Consider the following 14,752-nt stretch of genomic DNA (forward strand, 5'->3'; position numbering starts at 1 on the left):
CAGCTCATGAGTTCAAGCCCACATCAGCCTCTGTGCTGACAGCTCAGAGCTTGGAGCTTGCTTCAGATTCTGTGTCTCCTCTCTCTCTGCCCCTCCCCTTCTTGCTCTCTGTCTCACTCTCTCTCTCAAAAATAATAAACGTTAAAAAAAAAAAAAAAAGATGTCCAAGCAACAAAAGGGAAGGAACCTAGGTCTCTGGCTGATCTCATAGAGGAAAGCGTGACTATGTACTCTGGACTAGTATGTGAAAAGATGTAAATTTCTATCTTCTGCGGACCACATATTTTAGCATATCTTTATTATAGCAGCTTACCCTATGTTAATAAACCCCCAACATCATTCACTTCAAAGTCACACAATTATATATTAGATGAAGCTACTATAACTCCTGCATTTGCAATATAGTCTTTCTGTTGTGTGGGTATAAGGGCACTCTATAAAATTCTAGTAAAGAAGCCCTGGCTTTAAATGTATGATGGGGCATTTGGTCTCTTTCAAGTTCAGCAGACAATGACAAAATATAAAATTATGCCAAAAAAAATCTTTGTGCCCTTAATAATCCAGAGAGACAGAGAGTGCTCACTATGTGCCAGTTGATCTGTTCATCACAGAAGGAAGTGGAAAGACAAAAGAGTTTCATATACTTACAAGGGGATTGACTACAAGAGTAAAAGAGCTATCAGTTTTGGAAGACACTCAATAGAGTACTTAATGGGTTGCAACTACAAGGTCCCAATGTCTTCTTCTAAAAAACCTTACTTCTTAGCTGCCAATGTCTTCAGGCGTGATGACTCAGTTTCTGTTTCTCTGAACATCAGTCCCAGAGTCTGCATAATTTCAATGCATGCCCTAGAAAACAAAGAGGAAAAAAAGCACGGAAATGGCATGATTGCATTACAAGTCCAGAATTTCACAAAATCAGTAATCCTTGATAGAATTGCTCTCAGGTAATTTATATAGAAAAAAAGTACGAGAAGGAAATTCTGTATATCAGATTGTCAACGTTGGTTGACCACTCTGTGATTGCTATATAGTAAACACTCAGAAATATTTGTTGAATGAATCAATAGCTGAATGTCAGGATTAAGTTATTTTCATATTGTTTTTTTATCCTTAACATTTTTTTCTGATAATCACACACTACTTTAAAATTTTTTTAAATAATTTTAACTTTTTCAGCTAGGTAATATTTGGCTCAAAATTTCAAAGGTAAAAAAGGGCAGACAGTGAAAGGTGTCTTTCCTCCAGACACCCATTTTTTTTTCCTTTGGGACAACCAATATTCTAGTCTCTTGTATAGCCTTTCTTTAAAAAGTAGAACATAATGGGGGCACCTGCTTGGGTGGCTCAGTTGGTTAATCATCCGACTTTTGATTTTGGCTCAGGTCATGATCTCATGGTTCATGAGTTCGAACCCTGAGTCAGGCTCCACACTGAGAGTGAGGAGCCTGCCTGGGAATCTCCCTCTCCCTCTCTCTCTCTGCCCCTCCCCTACTTGTGCTCTCTCTCTCCCAAAATAAATAAATAAACTTTAAAAAAAGTAGAACAAAACGAATGCTATTTTAAAAAATTTATGTGAAGCAAAACTTGCAGCGCCATTTATCATTAATATGGTACGTATTTTGTCCAGTGCCTTCCATTCATCTTTAACACTGTAGGGGGAAAAGAATCTATGATTATCCAGTTAATACTTACACCAGCTCATCAGCCCTTTGGCTTCTATTTTGAAGTGTGCTCTTATCCCTAGACTCTGGCAAGTACTCACGAAGTTTGTTCACTAGGAAATAGAAAAGGTCACTGGTCTGTGAAAGCAAGCAGGAAAGAAGATGGTAAATAAGGTATCAGATGGTAAAACTCTATCTTTACATAATAAAAATATGAAGAAATTATTCTCTGGGGACGAACAAAATATCTCTCATTAATATTAGCATAATCCGAACTGAAAACACTTTTACTTACCACCGGGAAACAGACCACTGTTCTGGTGAACAGAGCCAGAGCTAAAGCCTAGGGGTGATGCTGAGAGATGCTTAATAGGCTTGGCTCTCCCGTTAATATTGAAGGCCCTCTAGAAGTAGGTGTTTAATCTCAGGCAAGTCATTTACTTACCTGGGAATAATATATTAAATGGAGGCTACTCTAATTCCTGTCTTTCCAAAGTAATTTGGCCTTTGTGAGGATACAATGAAATAAGGGCTAGAAAAACACTTTTAAAAATGTTTGCTAACCTGGCGCCTGGGTGGCTCAGTTGGTTAAGCGTCCAACTTCGGCTCAGATCATGATCTCATGGTTCACAGGTTCGAGCCCCGCATCAGGCTCTGTGCTGACAGCTCAGAGCCTGGAGCCTGCTTTGGATTCTGTGTCTCCCTTGCTCTCTGCCCTTCCCCTGCTTGTGCTCTGTCTCTCTCTGTCTCTCAAAAATAAATAAATGTAAAATAAATAAATATATATATTTACTAACCTAAAAGCAAACTCACAGCATTGGTGTAGCCTAATGAAGATGGTGGAGAATGATACTAATAATTCTGTTAATACAGTATATTTCCATCTCTGCCAAAATAAACACAGACTTAAGAGTGCAGGAACCAAATTTTTTGTGCTTCTATGCCGTCTCTTGAGATAAATCGAGCATGAAGTAAGCACTGGCCCATGAAATCAGGCAAGTTGGTACTAATTAGAAATATAATGTAATTGCTTCTCTTTTCTGTCCCTCTCTTGTTCGTTTTCTTCCCCAGGACTTTTGTTTCCTAGTGACAAATTAGACTCTTTGTTTAGACAGGTATTATGGGTGCCTGTATATAGGTGATCTGGCATGAGAAGAGGCTGAGGATGGCAGGTGGAGAGAGGGACCAGAGGAGAAAGAGCAGGATGCATAGCAGACCCTCTCAGAAGGGCTGCTGTTTACTCACTGCCCTGGTAAATTAGCACGGTTGGTGGCTCTGCACACTAACTCTGGTGCCTAGTTCTTTCAGTTCATATCCCAGCTCTGCCATGGGTCAGCTTTGTCATATTTGGCAAATTACATACACACTGTATGACTCAGGTTATGTCTAAGATGGAATTAATGTCACCTGGTGGGGCTGAAATAAGATAGTATGTGTAGGGGCTTCTGGGTGGCTCAGTCGGTTGAGCATCTGACTTCGGCTCAGGTCATGATCTCACACTCCGTGAGTTCAAGCCCCACATTGGCCTCTGTGCTGACAGCTCAGAGCCTGGGGCCTGCTTCAGATTCTGTGTCTGCCTCTCTCTCTGCCCCTCTCCAGCTCGTGCTCTGTCTCTCTCTCCCTCAAAAATAAATAAAAACATTTTTTAAAAGAGAAAAAAATAGAATTACCATATGATTCAGCAATCCCACTAATGGGTACACTCCCAAAAGAACTGAAAGAGTCTCAAAGAAGTATTTACACACCCATATTCATAATGGTAATATTCACAATAGCTTAAACATGGAAGCAACCCAAGTATCCATCAATGGAGAATGGATAAGCAAAATGTGTTATATACATAAATGGAATATTACTCAGCCTTAAAAAGAAGCAAATTCTGACATATGCTACAACATTGATGATCCTAGAAGACATGATAAGTAAAATAAGCCAGTCACAAAAAGACAAATACTGGATGGTTCCACTTACATGAAATATTTAGAGAAGTTAAATTCATAGAAGTAGAAAGAAGAATGGTGTTTCCAGAGGCTGCGTGAAGTGGGGGAATGAGGAGTTATTGTTTGATGAGTATAGTTTCAGTTTTGCAAGATGAAAAGAGTTCTGGAGAGGCTCCAACTGTATGCAGGACCTACTTAAAATCACTGGACCATACATTTAAAAATGGCTAAGATAGGGACACCTGAGTGGCTCAGTCCGTTAAGCATCTGACTTCAGCTCAGGTCATGATCTCACGGTTCATGGGCTCTTTGCTGATAGCTGAGTCTGAATCCTGCTTCAGATTCTGTGTCTCCTCTCTCTGCCCCTCCCCTGCTTGTGCTCTCTCCCTCTCTCTCTCTCAAAAACGAACATTAAAATTTTTTTCTTTTAATGGTTAAGATGGTAAATTCTATGTTTATGTGTATTGTACCACAATAAAAAATAATGTTGAGAAAAAAAAAACTTCATGGAGAAAAAATAAAGGGTTAGGAAGGAACATGAACAGAGAATTCTTTCATTCACTCATTCATTGATTGAACACATAACTACGGATTATCAGCTATGTAGCAGGAACTGTACTAGGTAATGAGATATCTTGAGCAAAGCAAACAAACAAACATGGTGTCCATAATCCTAAAGCTTACAATTTAGTTGACCTATGAAAAAATGTTCTCATAATTTAAAATTTACTTGTAAGAAAATTGTTTAAAAAAAAAAAAAGATTACCTTAAAGAAAATTATACCCCATACAGTTGATTTCAAAAGGGGACATTGTGTGTGTGTGTGTGTGTGTGTGTGTGTATAGTACATAATATATTTATATAAAATTATATATATTTGTAAAATTTTATTTATATGAAACTATTATATGTATGATTTTTTATCATCTTACTCAGGAACCAAAAATTTGAGATGCCTCTAATCTCCCCACGCCAGTGTGGGTTCCTGAGGAAGTTTCACACAACCTTATGTTCACCAGGGAGCCCAGCACAAAGTTGCAAAAATAAAAGAGAAATAAATATTAATAAATAATATTATAAATATTATTATATATTATATTTATATTATATATTATAATACATAATAATATATAATATATTATATTATATATAATATATAATTTATTATATTTAAATATAATTATTATATTTAAATATATTATGTATATTATATATAATTTATTTTATATTATAATAATATAAATATTATAAATATTATAAATAAAATTAATAAAAAGAGAAATGGCTTAAGCTTAAAGCCATAATAACTTTAAAGAAAAAAGCTCCTAAAGGAAGATAAAAATGTTGACTTTTATTAGTTATATATGTTAACTTTGTATAAATGAATGTAAGATTGTGGTTGTGGATTAGAGAGAACATAAGGCTACCAGGTCTTGGTAGCATGGTGGGGAGGAGAACGAGGTACCCCACTAAGTGTGGGGAGACCACAAATAGGGAGACTGCCCATATAACTTTTATTTCCCTCTCTCTTCATTTTGGCCTCTCATTTTTGACAACTGAATTAGAAGACCTATTTTAATCCATCTAAGGACATTACATTAAAGAAGGCTGCAATATTTTCTTTTTTTTAATGTGTATCTATTTATTTTTGAGAGAGTGATAGAGACAGACAGAGAGGGAGACAGAGAATCCCAAGCAGGCTCTGCACTGTCAGCACAGAGCCCATTGCAGGGTCCAAACTCACCAACTGTGAGATCATGACCCGAGCCGAGATCAAGAGTTGAGCACTTAACTGACTAAGCCACCCTGGCGCCCCTGCAGTATTTTCAGTTAAGCAACAGAACATGAATGCTTTATTCCTAGATCTCTGATCAGGTTACTTTTTCACAAGACAATAAACTTTCAGTTCAATACGAATTGATTATGGGACCTGGTATACGCATGGCACACGTTAGACCTTAGGGTGAATACAAAGATGATGAGTAAGACACATGCCTGTCCTGAAGAAGCTTATGGCATACAAGGGTAAATTTAAAAATTTGCCAAAAACTGTAGTAAAAAGGAGACTTTCTGAGCTAATTCTTGACGGTAGGAACTGTGTCTTACTCATGCTCACATTTCTAATGCCTATTCCCATTCCTGGCCTAAGCAGGCATGTAATAAATATTTGTTGAATTGTTAGAAGGTGCTGAGATACCATAGAACTGCATTGTCCAACACAGTAGCCACTGGTCACATGGCAGTGCTTAAATTTAAATCGATTAAAATGGTGGGGCGCCTGGGTGGCTCAGTCGGTTAAGTATCCAACTCTTGATTTCAGTTCAGGTCATGATCTTACAGTTCGTGAGTTCAAACCCTGCGTCAGGCTTTGCACTAACAATATGGAGCCTGCTTGGGATTCCCCCCCCCCTTTGCCCCTCCCCCACTCACAATCCCCCCCCCCTTCTTGAAAATAAATAAACATTCTTTTAAATTTCACTTCCCTAGCCACTGGCCACATTCATTGTGGCTAGTGGCTACTTTATTGAACAGCATAGATTAAAGAACATCAAAGAAAGTTCTATGGTACAGGACTGCCAAAACAGATGAGAAAGAGGAGGGTTCCAAAGTTCCCCATAGAGGATGACAGGAAAGGCAGATGAACGGCATTTGAGCTGAGCCTTGAAGAATGGATGGGTAGGATTTTAACAGGAGAAAATGGAAGAAAGAGTAGCCTAGAGATAACAGCAGGGGAAACGAGGAGGGGCTGGAAGGACAAGGTGTTCAAGTCACCCCCGAAGCTGGAGCTTTTAGAGGAAAGAGATGAAAGCAAGGAAGTGTGGGGTTGAGTGGGTTAGGCCCAGCCTCATTCTCTTTCTTTGTATCTTTCTTTGGCCCCACAGCCAAGGCCATCTGCATCAGGAACATTGGAAGATTGGACATGCTGAAGACACCTCGAGGCCAACGCTCTGATATTCAACATCAACACCCTTCTTGCTAGTCTAACCTGTAAGTGGTACCTCAGTTCTCCTACCTAGACATCTGCTTTAAATCCAGTCCCCCGATTGTGTCTGGTTTATCTAAGTGGACATCTGTGAGCCCAGTGTGAAGTCCTTTGCTAGTCCTCTCCCAGCTGCTAGGTTTACTCTGGACAATCTTTATATCCTTGCCACCTCCCCTACCTCATTCCATGAACACTCTATTGCCAGACCCTCAACAAGCAGATCTTCCTGGTGTCAAATGTTTTTGCAGACATTTGGGTATAACCTACGCATGTGCTGGAATGCCCTGATCTCTTTTGCACACTCTCTGTGTAGAGGTCACTCTCCCTGCCGGTGCTCTGTGCCTTCCCTGGGAGCATCTACAGCTGGGTTCGTTTGCCCAGTGCCTGCCCTATATAGATGTTGGCCCTTCCTGAAAACCCACCTTGCATGGGCCATGCCTGTCCAAATTTGGAATCTGTGACAGAAGTCCTTAGTGGAGAGCCTTAAATGCTAAAGCCAACGTGTTTGTACTTCGAAGGGAGAGCCACAAGTTTTTGAGTGCGCAAGGACACAAAATCAGAGTTACAGATTAAACTGATACCACGTGTGGGATGGACTGGAGAGTTATATTTGGGTGTGATATAATACCAGTTTCCTTAGCCTTTTCACATTAACTGCATTTCCATGTTCATAATCACCTTGTGTGGTCATTTCGATGCTTGTCCCTATATTCTCTACAATCCTCTTTAGTTTTGGAGTCAAGACCCAGATGTTATATTCCTAACAGGGTGTATCCAGTTCAAGCATTTACGTAGCACAGTATCATTGTTGCCTGTCTCAGTGTTGGGGGACATTTGACATAATATTCTATGCAGCTAATACGCCCTCTAATTAGGGTAATTAACCATTTCAGTTTGCTTGGGACTATCCTAGCTTTTGCACTCATAGTCCCATATCCTGAGAACTTCTTCAGTCCTAGGCAAGCTGTGACAGTTGGTCACCCAAGTGTGGGCAAACCTGGATGGTTGGTCGTCCTACATGTGAAGCCCTTCGAATCTAAGACCAGGACTGTCTTGTATGGCTGGGGAGCTGTGCACTTTACAGCTGCTCAATAAAATGTTGGCAACTCTGAAACCACTGGCCAGAATTAGGATACAACATATAGCCATCAAGAGGAGCTCAACCCGAGGCAGGGCTCACCCCCTCGTTAGCACCATATCAGTACTCACCAGGGCTTCTGAATACCTGCCCATGAAACTGAAGTAAGTCTTACAGAGTAAGTCTATAACTTGCTGAGTGAGAGCTAGGTTGATTTGACTCCCCAGGAGTCACCTTTTTAAAAAAGTCCTACGTTCACAAGTAACTTGTTTTAATTGTACTTATATTGTAGGGTTACCTGAAGGTAAAACTTCTTAAAATCTACTTTCTCATCTCACTCTCTGTACCCATACATCTTGCATCCCAGAAGCTCCCCCTCCAACACACACATATACATGTGGTTGCCAAACCAACCCACATAAGGTACTTTTTGCTACCATTCTCTTTCCCCATCTCCCCTCCGACACACACATATACATTATTGATTACGTCACAAGATTTCAAATACTGAGTCATGATTGCATTAAATTTCCATCAACATTTTAAAATACAGCCTCCAAATACAAGACAACATTTATTTGTATTTTACTACATGCTCAAATATCCTGCATTCGATAAATAGCTGGAACAAGTTTCAAAGATTAAAAATAAAACAAAACACCTACTTTCCAGAAAAGCCTTTTCAGAATGAAGTTTTTCTGGGCTGCTACTTTAAGTTCTGTAATTAGACAAAGTATCTTCCTCAACGTATTGTCTTTAAGGAAAAGTTCAGATTTAAGTTGACTGAAGTGCTTAATTTTCTCCTCAGATCTACAGAAACACAAGAAAAAAATTTCCATGTAAAAAATGGTAAACGGCAGTTGAAGAATATCAACAATTATTGACAGGTTTGTAAGACTTTGTTTCTAATGGAATTTTAATATAGTTTTGTGCTTCTAGTTTTATTACTCATTAGTAATGGACCTTGCTTTCCCCAGATTGAGCTATTTATAACTCTCCAGGCATACTTTTGCCCGTGCCCCTTTACTCAAGCTGTATCCACGTCAGCAATGCTCTCAGTGTCCCTAGCAAACTTCTGTCTCTCTTTCATAGTCTAGCTTGGAGTTTGCTACATACCATCTACCATACTGCCTGAGCCAAATGGAGTATTATTTGCTTAATATTTTTTCTTTAAATCAACTCCCTTTGTGTGTGTGTGTGTGTGTGTGTGTGTGTGTGTGTGTGTAGAGACAGAGAGAGAGATTATTCACAAAGAAAACTTTGTATCACTACTTTACAAGGAGAACCAGTGTCATGTGCCATAAATAGCAGGTAACTGTAAAAACATCAGGGAAGCAACACAGATTCTACATTGATGCGCCACATTCCCAGCCTGAGGCCTGCTCTCTCTTTGACAAAAAGGCAGATGAGCATGTCTCAGAGAGCTCCCGCTTTGGGCACCAAGCCCAGAGGTTCTCCCTAATGAGACTGGACTAGTTGGAAAAGCAATCACTGTTCCACTGTGGAATTCAAAGTTATTTCTTGCCATGTCAGAGTACCACATGCATTCATCTCTTGTCACTGACCTGCATACGTTCGATACTTCAGGAAAAGCTGGCTTTGCTGAAGAGAGTAACACCTCCCCCTTAAAGCCTTCCCTAATTCCAGCATGAATGAGGACCCTCTCCTATAGCACTTTTCCCACATGTCTTATATATTATAAATAATGTATATATAATATATATAACATATATATAACACACATATATAATTTATATATATTATACATAACACACATATATAATATACATATATTATATATTATATATTTATTATGTTTATTACATTATATGTTATATATTGTATTATATATTATAATTATATATTATATGTATAATATATAATATGTATTATGTATGTTATATGTTATATATGTGTGTTATATATTATATATGTGTTATATATTATATATTAATATATAAATATAATTATATTTATTTAATTGTATAATATGTATTTATTTAATTATATAATATAATTAATATATATATATTATATATCTTTTGCCCCATTGTTGTGATCGTGTACTTGTCCTGGGCACTTTTCATGGACTAGCTCATGCAGTCCCACGAAGGGGGTATGGCTGGGAATTACTGTTACATTTATGGGATGTTAGAAAGGTTAAGTAGCCTGTCCAAGTTCATACAACTAGTGATTCAGAAGAGCAGGGTGCAAAGTAGTGGTAGAAGAGATGTTTCATATTCTGTGTAGGTCAGTGGAAACTTCCTAAAATTTCTGACTTGAAGTCAAAATATTTTTAAAAAATCTTTTTTAACATTTTTATTCACTTGTTGAGAGACAGAGAGAAACAGAGCGTAAGCAGGGGAGGGGCAGAGAGAGAGGGAGACACAGAATCCGAAGCAGGCTGCAGGCTCTGAGCTGTCAGCACAGAGCCCGACGTGGGGCTCCAACCCATGAACTGCGAGATCATGACCTGAGCCGAAGTCGGCCGCTTAACAGACCCAGCCACCCAGGAACCCCAAAGTAAAAATATTTTTACCACCTACTCCAACCTTAATACCAGCCATTTATCCCAATACTACTGCACGGAATCTTGGCTCTTGCCTACTACCTCCCCTTTTATTTAAAAACACTATGCTTTTCTCTTCTATCCAATCACTGAGCCTCTCTTAGTAACAAAAACAGGAAGACTTCCTGAAAAACAGTCCTTTTCCAGTGGAGAGTCTGCAAGAGAAATGATCAAGAATTCAGGGGTAGAAGTCAGAGGCAGAAGAACATGATTATAAATATGGGGTTCAGATTCTAAATCTGCCTCTCTTTACCTGAGTAATTACCATGGGCAAGTTACCTACTCTCTGTGTGCCTCAGTTTCCCATCTGTAAAATAGGTATTATCATACATACCCCATCATTTTGATACTTTGGTTACTACATGTGCTTAGCACACAGTAAATATTTAATAAATAGTTTGTAAATAAAATACGAATGAGCTTTGAGACCCCACTTCCCTATACATCCACTTCTAATTACAATCCCATTTCATTTAAAAAATACTATAAAATCCCTGTGTTCTCTGAGAACTCCAAAAACAGCAGAAATGTAGTTTTCACAAACAAGTGAGCTTAGAAAACCACAAGCTCAGAAAGCATACCAGCAGAATTACTTTCCAATTGACTTTCCTATTTTTCCCATTAGTCGACAATTTGCTGAGATTCACATAGGGACAGTTTTTTTTCCTTTGGCACCTATGATAATAGACTGAAATACCAAACTTACAAAAATTTTTTTTTCATAAGAAAAAACACACTAATCTCTTCATACTAAAAATCAATTCATATGTAAATTGAGGTCTCATATACATCATAAATACAAGTTAGATTCAGGAGTCTATATTTCTGTAGAGACATTGATATAATCACAGTTTCTCTGCCCAGAATATTTGTTTTTACATAGATGATGATAAACTTTACTTGGCTAATTTAAATAATAAAAAGTCTAGCGCCAGAAGACTCCATTATTCAATTTAGGAATAAGGGGAAATGTTACATTAATTTTAACAGATATTCTATATTTTCATCAGCTAGAAAATATAAATTCACTCAAATAATGTAGCAAGAAGGATTCTTGATCTAATGATAAGCTCTATTTTTCCCATATGTTTTCATTTTTGGAGGGGATATTCTACATAAATAATACATTTTTATAATGATTTACAGCTGGAAAAGGCTTTTCATACATTATCTCAGAAGCACTGTGTGTATGTTCACAATGGTCCCTATACATCCATGATGTTACAGGACTCACATTTGTGACAGAGTTCTAATTTGAAACCCAAAGAATGTTTACTCCTTTTAAACTGAAGGTGCCTTGCAGGCAGAGACCTGTCTTATATATCTTGTACATAGACCACATTCTTCATAGTGCATTTTAAATCACTGCATTTTAAATGTGTTGCCTTCGGGAATTAACTTTGTAAGAAATATGCTTTTCATGAGTCAAGAGAGTGGTAGAACTCAACTCTCTTTCTGGCCTTCAAGGATAAATTTCAAGCCACACATACAGAGAGATAAAGCCTATTTTATTATCCAGTTAGTTTTAAAACCACTTTAAATAAAGCACTAAAATTAAAACTGATACTTTTTTGCAGTAAACATATGAAAACATAGAAATTCTAAGCTGTCTGTATTACCATCTTTTAAAAACTAAATCACAAACATCCTTACTTTACCCCTACATACCTCAGAACATACCTCAAAATAAACATTTTCTTACAAAATCATCATTGTCACATCTGTCAAAATTATCAATAATTCTTTGCTATGGGCTAATACCCAGTCCACATTCAGATGTCCTCCATTGTCTTAAAAATGTCTTTTTAGGGGCGCCTCGGTGGCTCAGTCAGTTAAGGATCGGACTCTTGATTTTGGCTCAGGTCATGGTCTCACAGTCATGGGTTCAAGCCCCATGGTGGGCTCCATGCTGGCAGTGCAGAGCCTGCTTGGGATTCTGTCTCTCTCTCTCTCTCTCTTTGTCCCTCCCTTGTTCTCTATCTCTCAAAATAAATAAATAAACTAAAAAACTTATTTAAAAAATGTCTTTTATTTTTGGTTTGTTGAAATCAAGATATAAATAAGATACTTGTTATATTTGCTTATTATGTTTCTTAAGCCTTCTTAAAACTTTTATTATAGAAATTTTTAAACATACACAAAAATGGAGAAAATTGTATAAGAAACCCCATCTATCACCTAGATTCAATAATTTTTAACATTTTGCCAATCTTGTTTTATCTATTCCCGTAAACACGTATACACACACCTTACCTGTTTTAAAACTGAAATAAAATATATATAACATAAAATTTATCATTGTAACCATTTTTAGGTATACAAATTAAGTGCATTCACAGTGTTGTATAACCATCACTACTATCCATTTCCAGAACTTCTTCATTTTCCCAAACAGAAACTCTGTACTAATGAACAGTAGGTCCCCATTTCCCTCTCCCCTCAGCTCCTAGTAACCTCTCTTTTATTTTCTGTTTCTATGAATTTGCCTATTCTCAATGCCTCCTATAAGTAAGTGGTATCATACAATATTTGTCCTTTTATGTGTGGATTCTTTCACTTAGCATAATTTCTTCAAGGTTCATCCATCTTGCCACATGTGTCAGGACCGCATTCCTTTTGAAAGCTAATATACCCACACTTTAAATCAGATTCATGTTTAATTGTTTTAACAATTTATTCATTCATTCCATAAAGGCAGCCTACTGTGTGCCAATGATCAAGGTACAGTCTTGGCCCTTAAGGGGCATAGTACATAATAGGGCAGCACATAATCAAATAAGCAATCATAAGATAGGCTGTTGAGTCCTAAAAGATGGTAAGCACAGAATGTTCTAGAGGGGCCCCTCCTAATGTAGTTCTGAGAAATGATTTTTAGAGAAAGGGATAGCAAGCTAAGTCTTGATGAGTTGAAGTTATTCATGAAGGAGAAGAAGAATAGAGAGTAGGGTTCCAGGATAGAGGAAAAAACAAACAAACAAACAAAAAAACCAGGGAGCCTTCTGAGAACTGTGAGATCATTTGGATCAGGAGGTTAGGGCAGGAGTTGAGGGGACACAACAGTTGAAGATGGAAAGATGAAAAGACACATCAGAAAGATCTTTATAAGCTGCTGTAAAGTTTAGACCTTTTTCTAAAGGCAATGGAGAGCCATTCAAAGACTTTAAGGGAGGGAGTTACATGATCGAATTTGTGCTTCCGAAAGATTTCTTTGTTGTTATGGAGAATGGTTTAGAGAGTGAAGGCAGAAGCCAGCTAGGAAAATACTGGAGGAGCTCAGAACAAAGGTAATTGGGCTGAGTATGTGACAGTCAAAGAAGTAGATGTTATCCAAATATATTAGAGAAAAGCAATAAATCATGTGGTGAATGGCTGGGTGTGGGGGTGGTGGTGTAGGGGAAAGAGAAGGTAAGGATGACTTCCAGGACTCTGGCTTAGGTGATCTGGGGATAACAACATCAGGCCCTGTGTTAGGGAACACAAGAGGAAGGTCCAGTCCCAGAAGGAAGATGCTGAGCTCTGTTCTGAATATACTGACTTTAAAGTTCTTTTAAGACCTACAAGAGGTGATGGCCAGTGGGCAATTATGTTTGCAGACCTAAAATTCAGGGCAGAGAGTTGGTCAGCAACACATGGAGTTACGAGAGGCAGCGATGAGGGAACAGTCCCCCACGCAACTCTAGCATATCATCACTCCTTACCTATATGGCTTTTGACTTCCGATAGGACTGAGCTCACCAGCACGTAGGGGGTCTTGTAAAAGAGTAGCTTTCTGAAAGAGGAAAAAAGTGGGAATAGTTAGAATCTTTGTTTACTGAAAATCAATTTCTCCTACTTTTAGTCAATACTGTATATCTATTCCTTAATCCATGCTATAGTACATGATTTGTTTATGTAAATAATACCACAGAGTATTTGTTTCCTTATATAGTTTTTAATAATTTTAAACATGACACTTGCTCATTATAAAATGAAATTATCTATCAAAATCAAACAGTACAAAAATGCATAAACAAAAGATAAAAGTTCCATGTCTCTCCCTAATCCTCCCATCCCAGTAGTCAAAGTACCTTACTATATACTTGATACTAATATAACACTGTATGCTAATTATACTGAAATTAAAAACAACAGCAACAACAAAGTACCTTACTATATTATTATCAGTTTGGTTTATATCCTTTCAGGTATATAAAAACATATTAATTATAACATACATCTATAGGGGCGCCTGGGTGGCTCGGTTCATTAAGCGTCTGACTCTTGATCTCAGCTCAGGTCATGATCTCAAGGTTCGTGGGATCGAGCCCGGAGGCAGGCTCTGAGGCAGACAGCGCAGAGCCTGCTTGGAATTCTCTCTCCCTCCCTCTCTCTCTGCCCCTCCTGCACTAGTGTGCATTCAAACACAAGTGCACCCTCTTTCTCTCCCAAAGTAAATAAACTTAACAAAAGACATACATCTTATACATATTAGATGATATCTTTTTATAATATATATTTAGTACTGGCTAAATTACATCA

The 14,752-nt window shown here is 37.9% G+C and overlaps 1 protein-coding gene and 1 long non-coding RNA gene across 8 annotated transcripts in view; one reads left to right on the forward strand and one right to left on the reverse strand.

Moving 5' to 3' along the window:
• The window catches only part of LOC122240384, a 119,155-nt gene that overhangs the window by 47,220 nt on the left and 57,183 nt on the right, over positions 1-14,752 (forward strand). For all 4 annotated transcript variants that reach the window (XR_006220034.1, XR_006220033.1, XR_006220032.1 and 1 more), the window contains exons 3-4: positions 6,487-6,592; positions 8,474-8,552. This is a non-coding gene — a long non-coding RNA (uncharacterized LOC122240384). The remainder of the gene's footprint in view (positions 1-6,486; positions 6,593-8,473; positions 8,553-14,752) is intronic.
• Positions 1-14,752, reverse strand: part of CB4H12orf56 (chromosome B4 C12orf56 homolog) — an 83,262-nt gene that overhangs the window by 15,290 nt on the left and 53,220 nt on the right. For all 4 annotated transcript variants that reach the window (XM_042992678.1, XM_042992677.1, XM_042992676.1 and 1 more), the window contains 4 exons: positions 13,933-14,003; positions 8,331-8,475; positions 1,696-1,802; positions 760-849 (listed from right to left, as the gene is read on the reverse strand). In XM_042992678.1, the coding sequence (XP_042848612.1) occupies positions 760-849; positions 1,696-1,802; positions 8,331-8,475; positions 13,933-14,003 (413 nt within the window). The remainder of the gene's footprint in view (positions 1-759; positions 850-1,695; positions 1,803-8,330; positions 8,476-13,932; positions 14,004-14,752) is intronic.

Source organism: Panthera tigris, chromosome B4, assembly GCF_018350195.1.
Source record: "Panthera tigris isolate Pti1 chromosome B4, P.tigris_Pti1_mat1.1, whole genome shotgun sequence".
NCBI lineage: Eukaryota > Metazoa > Chordata > Mammalia > Carnivora > Felidae > Panthera > Panthera tigris.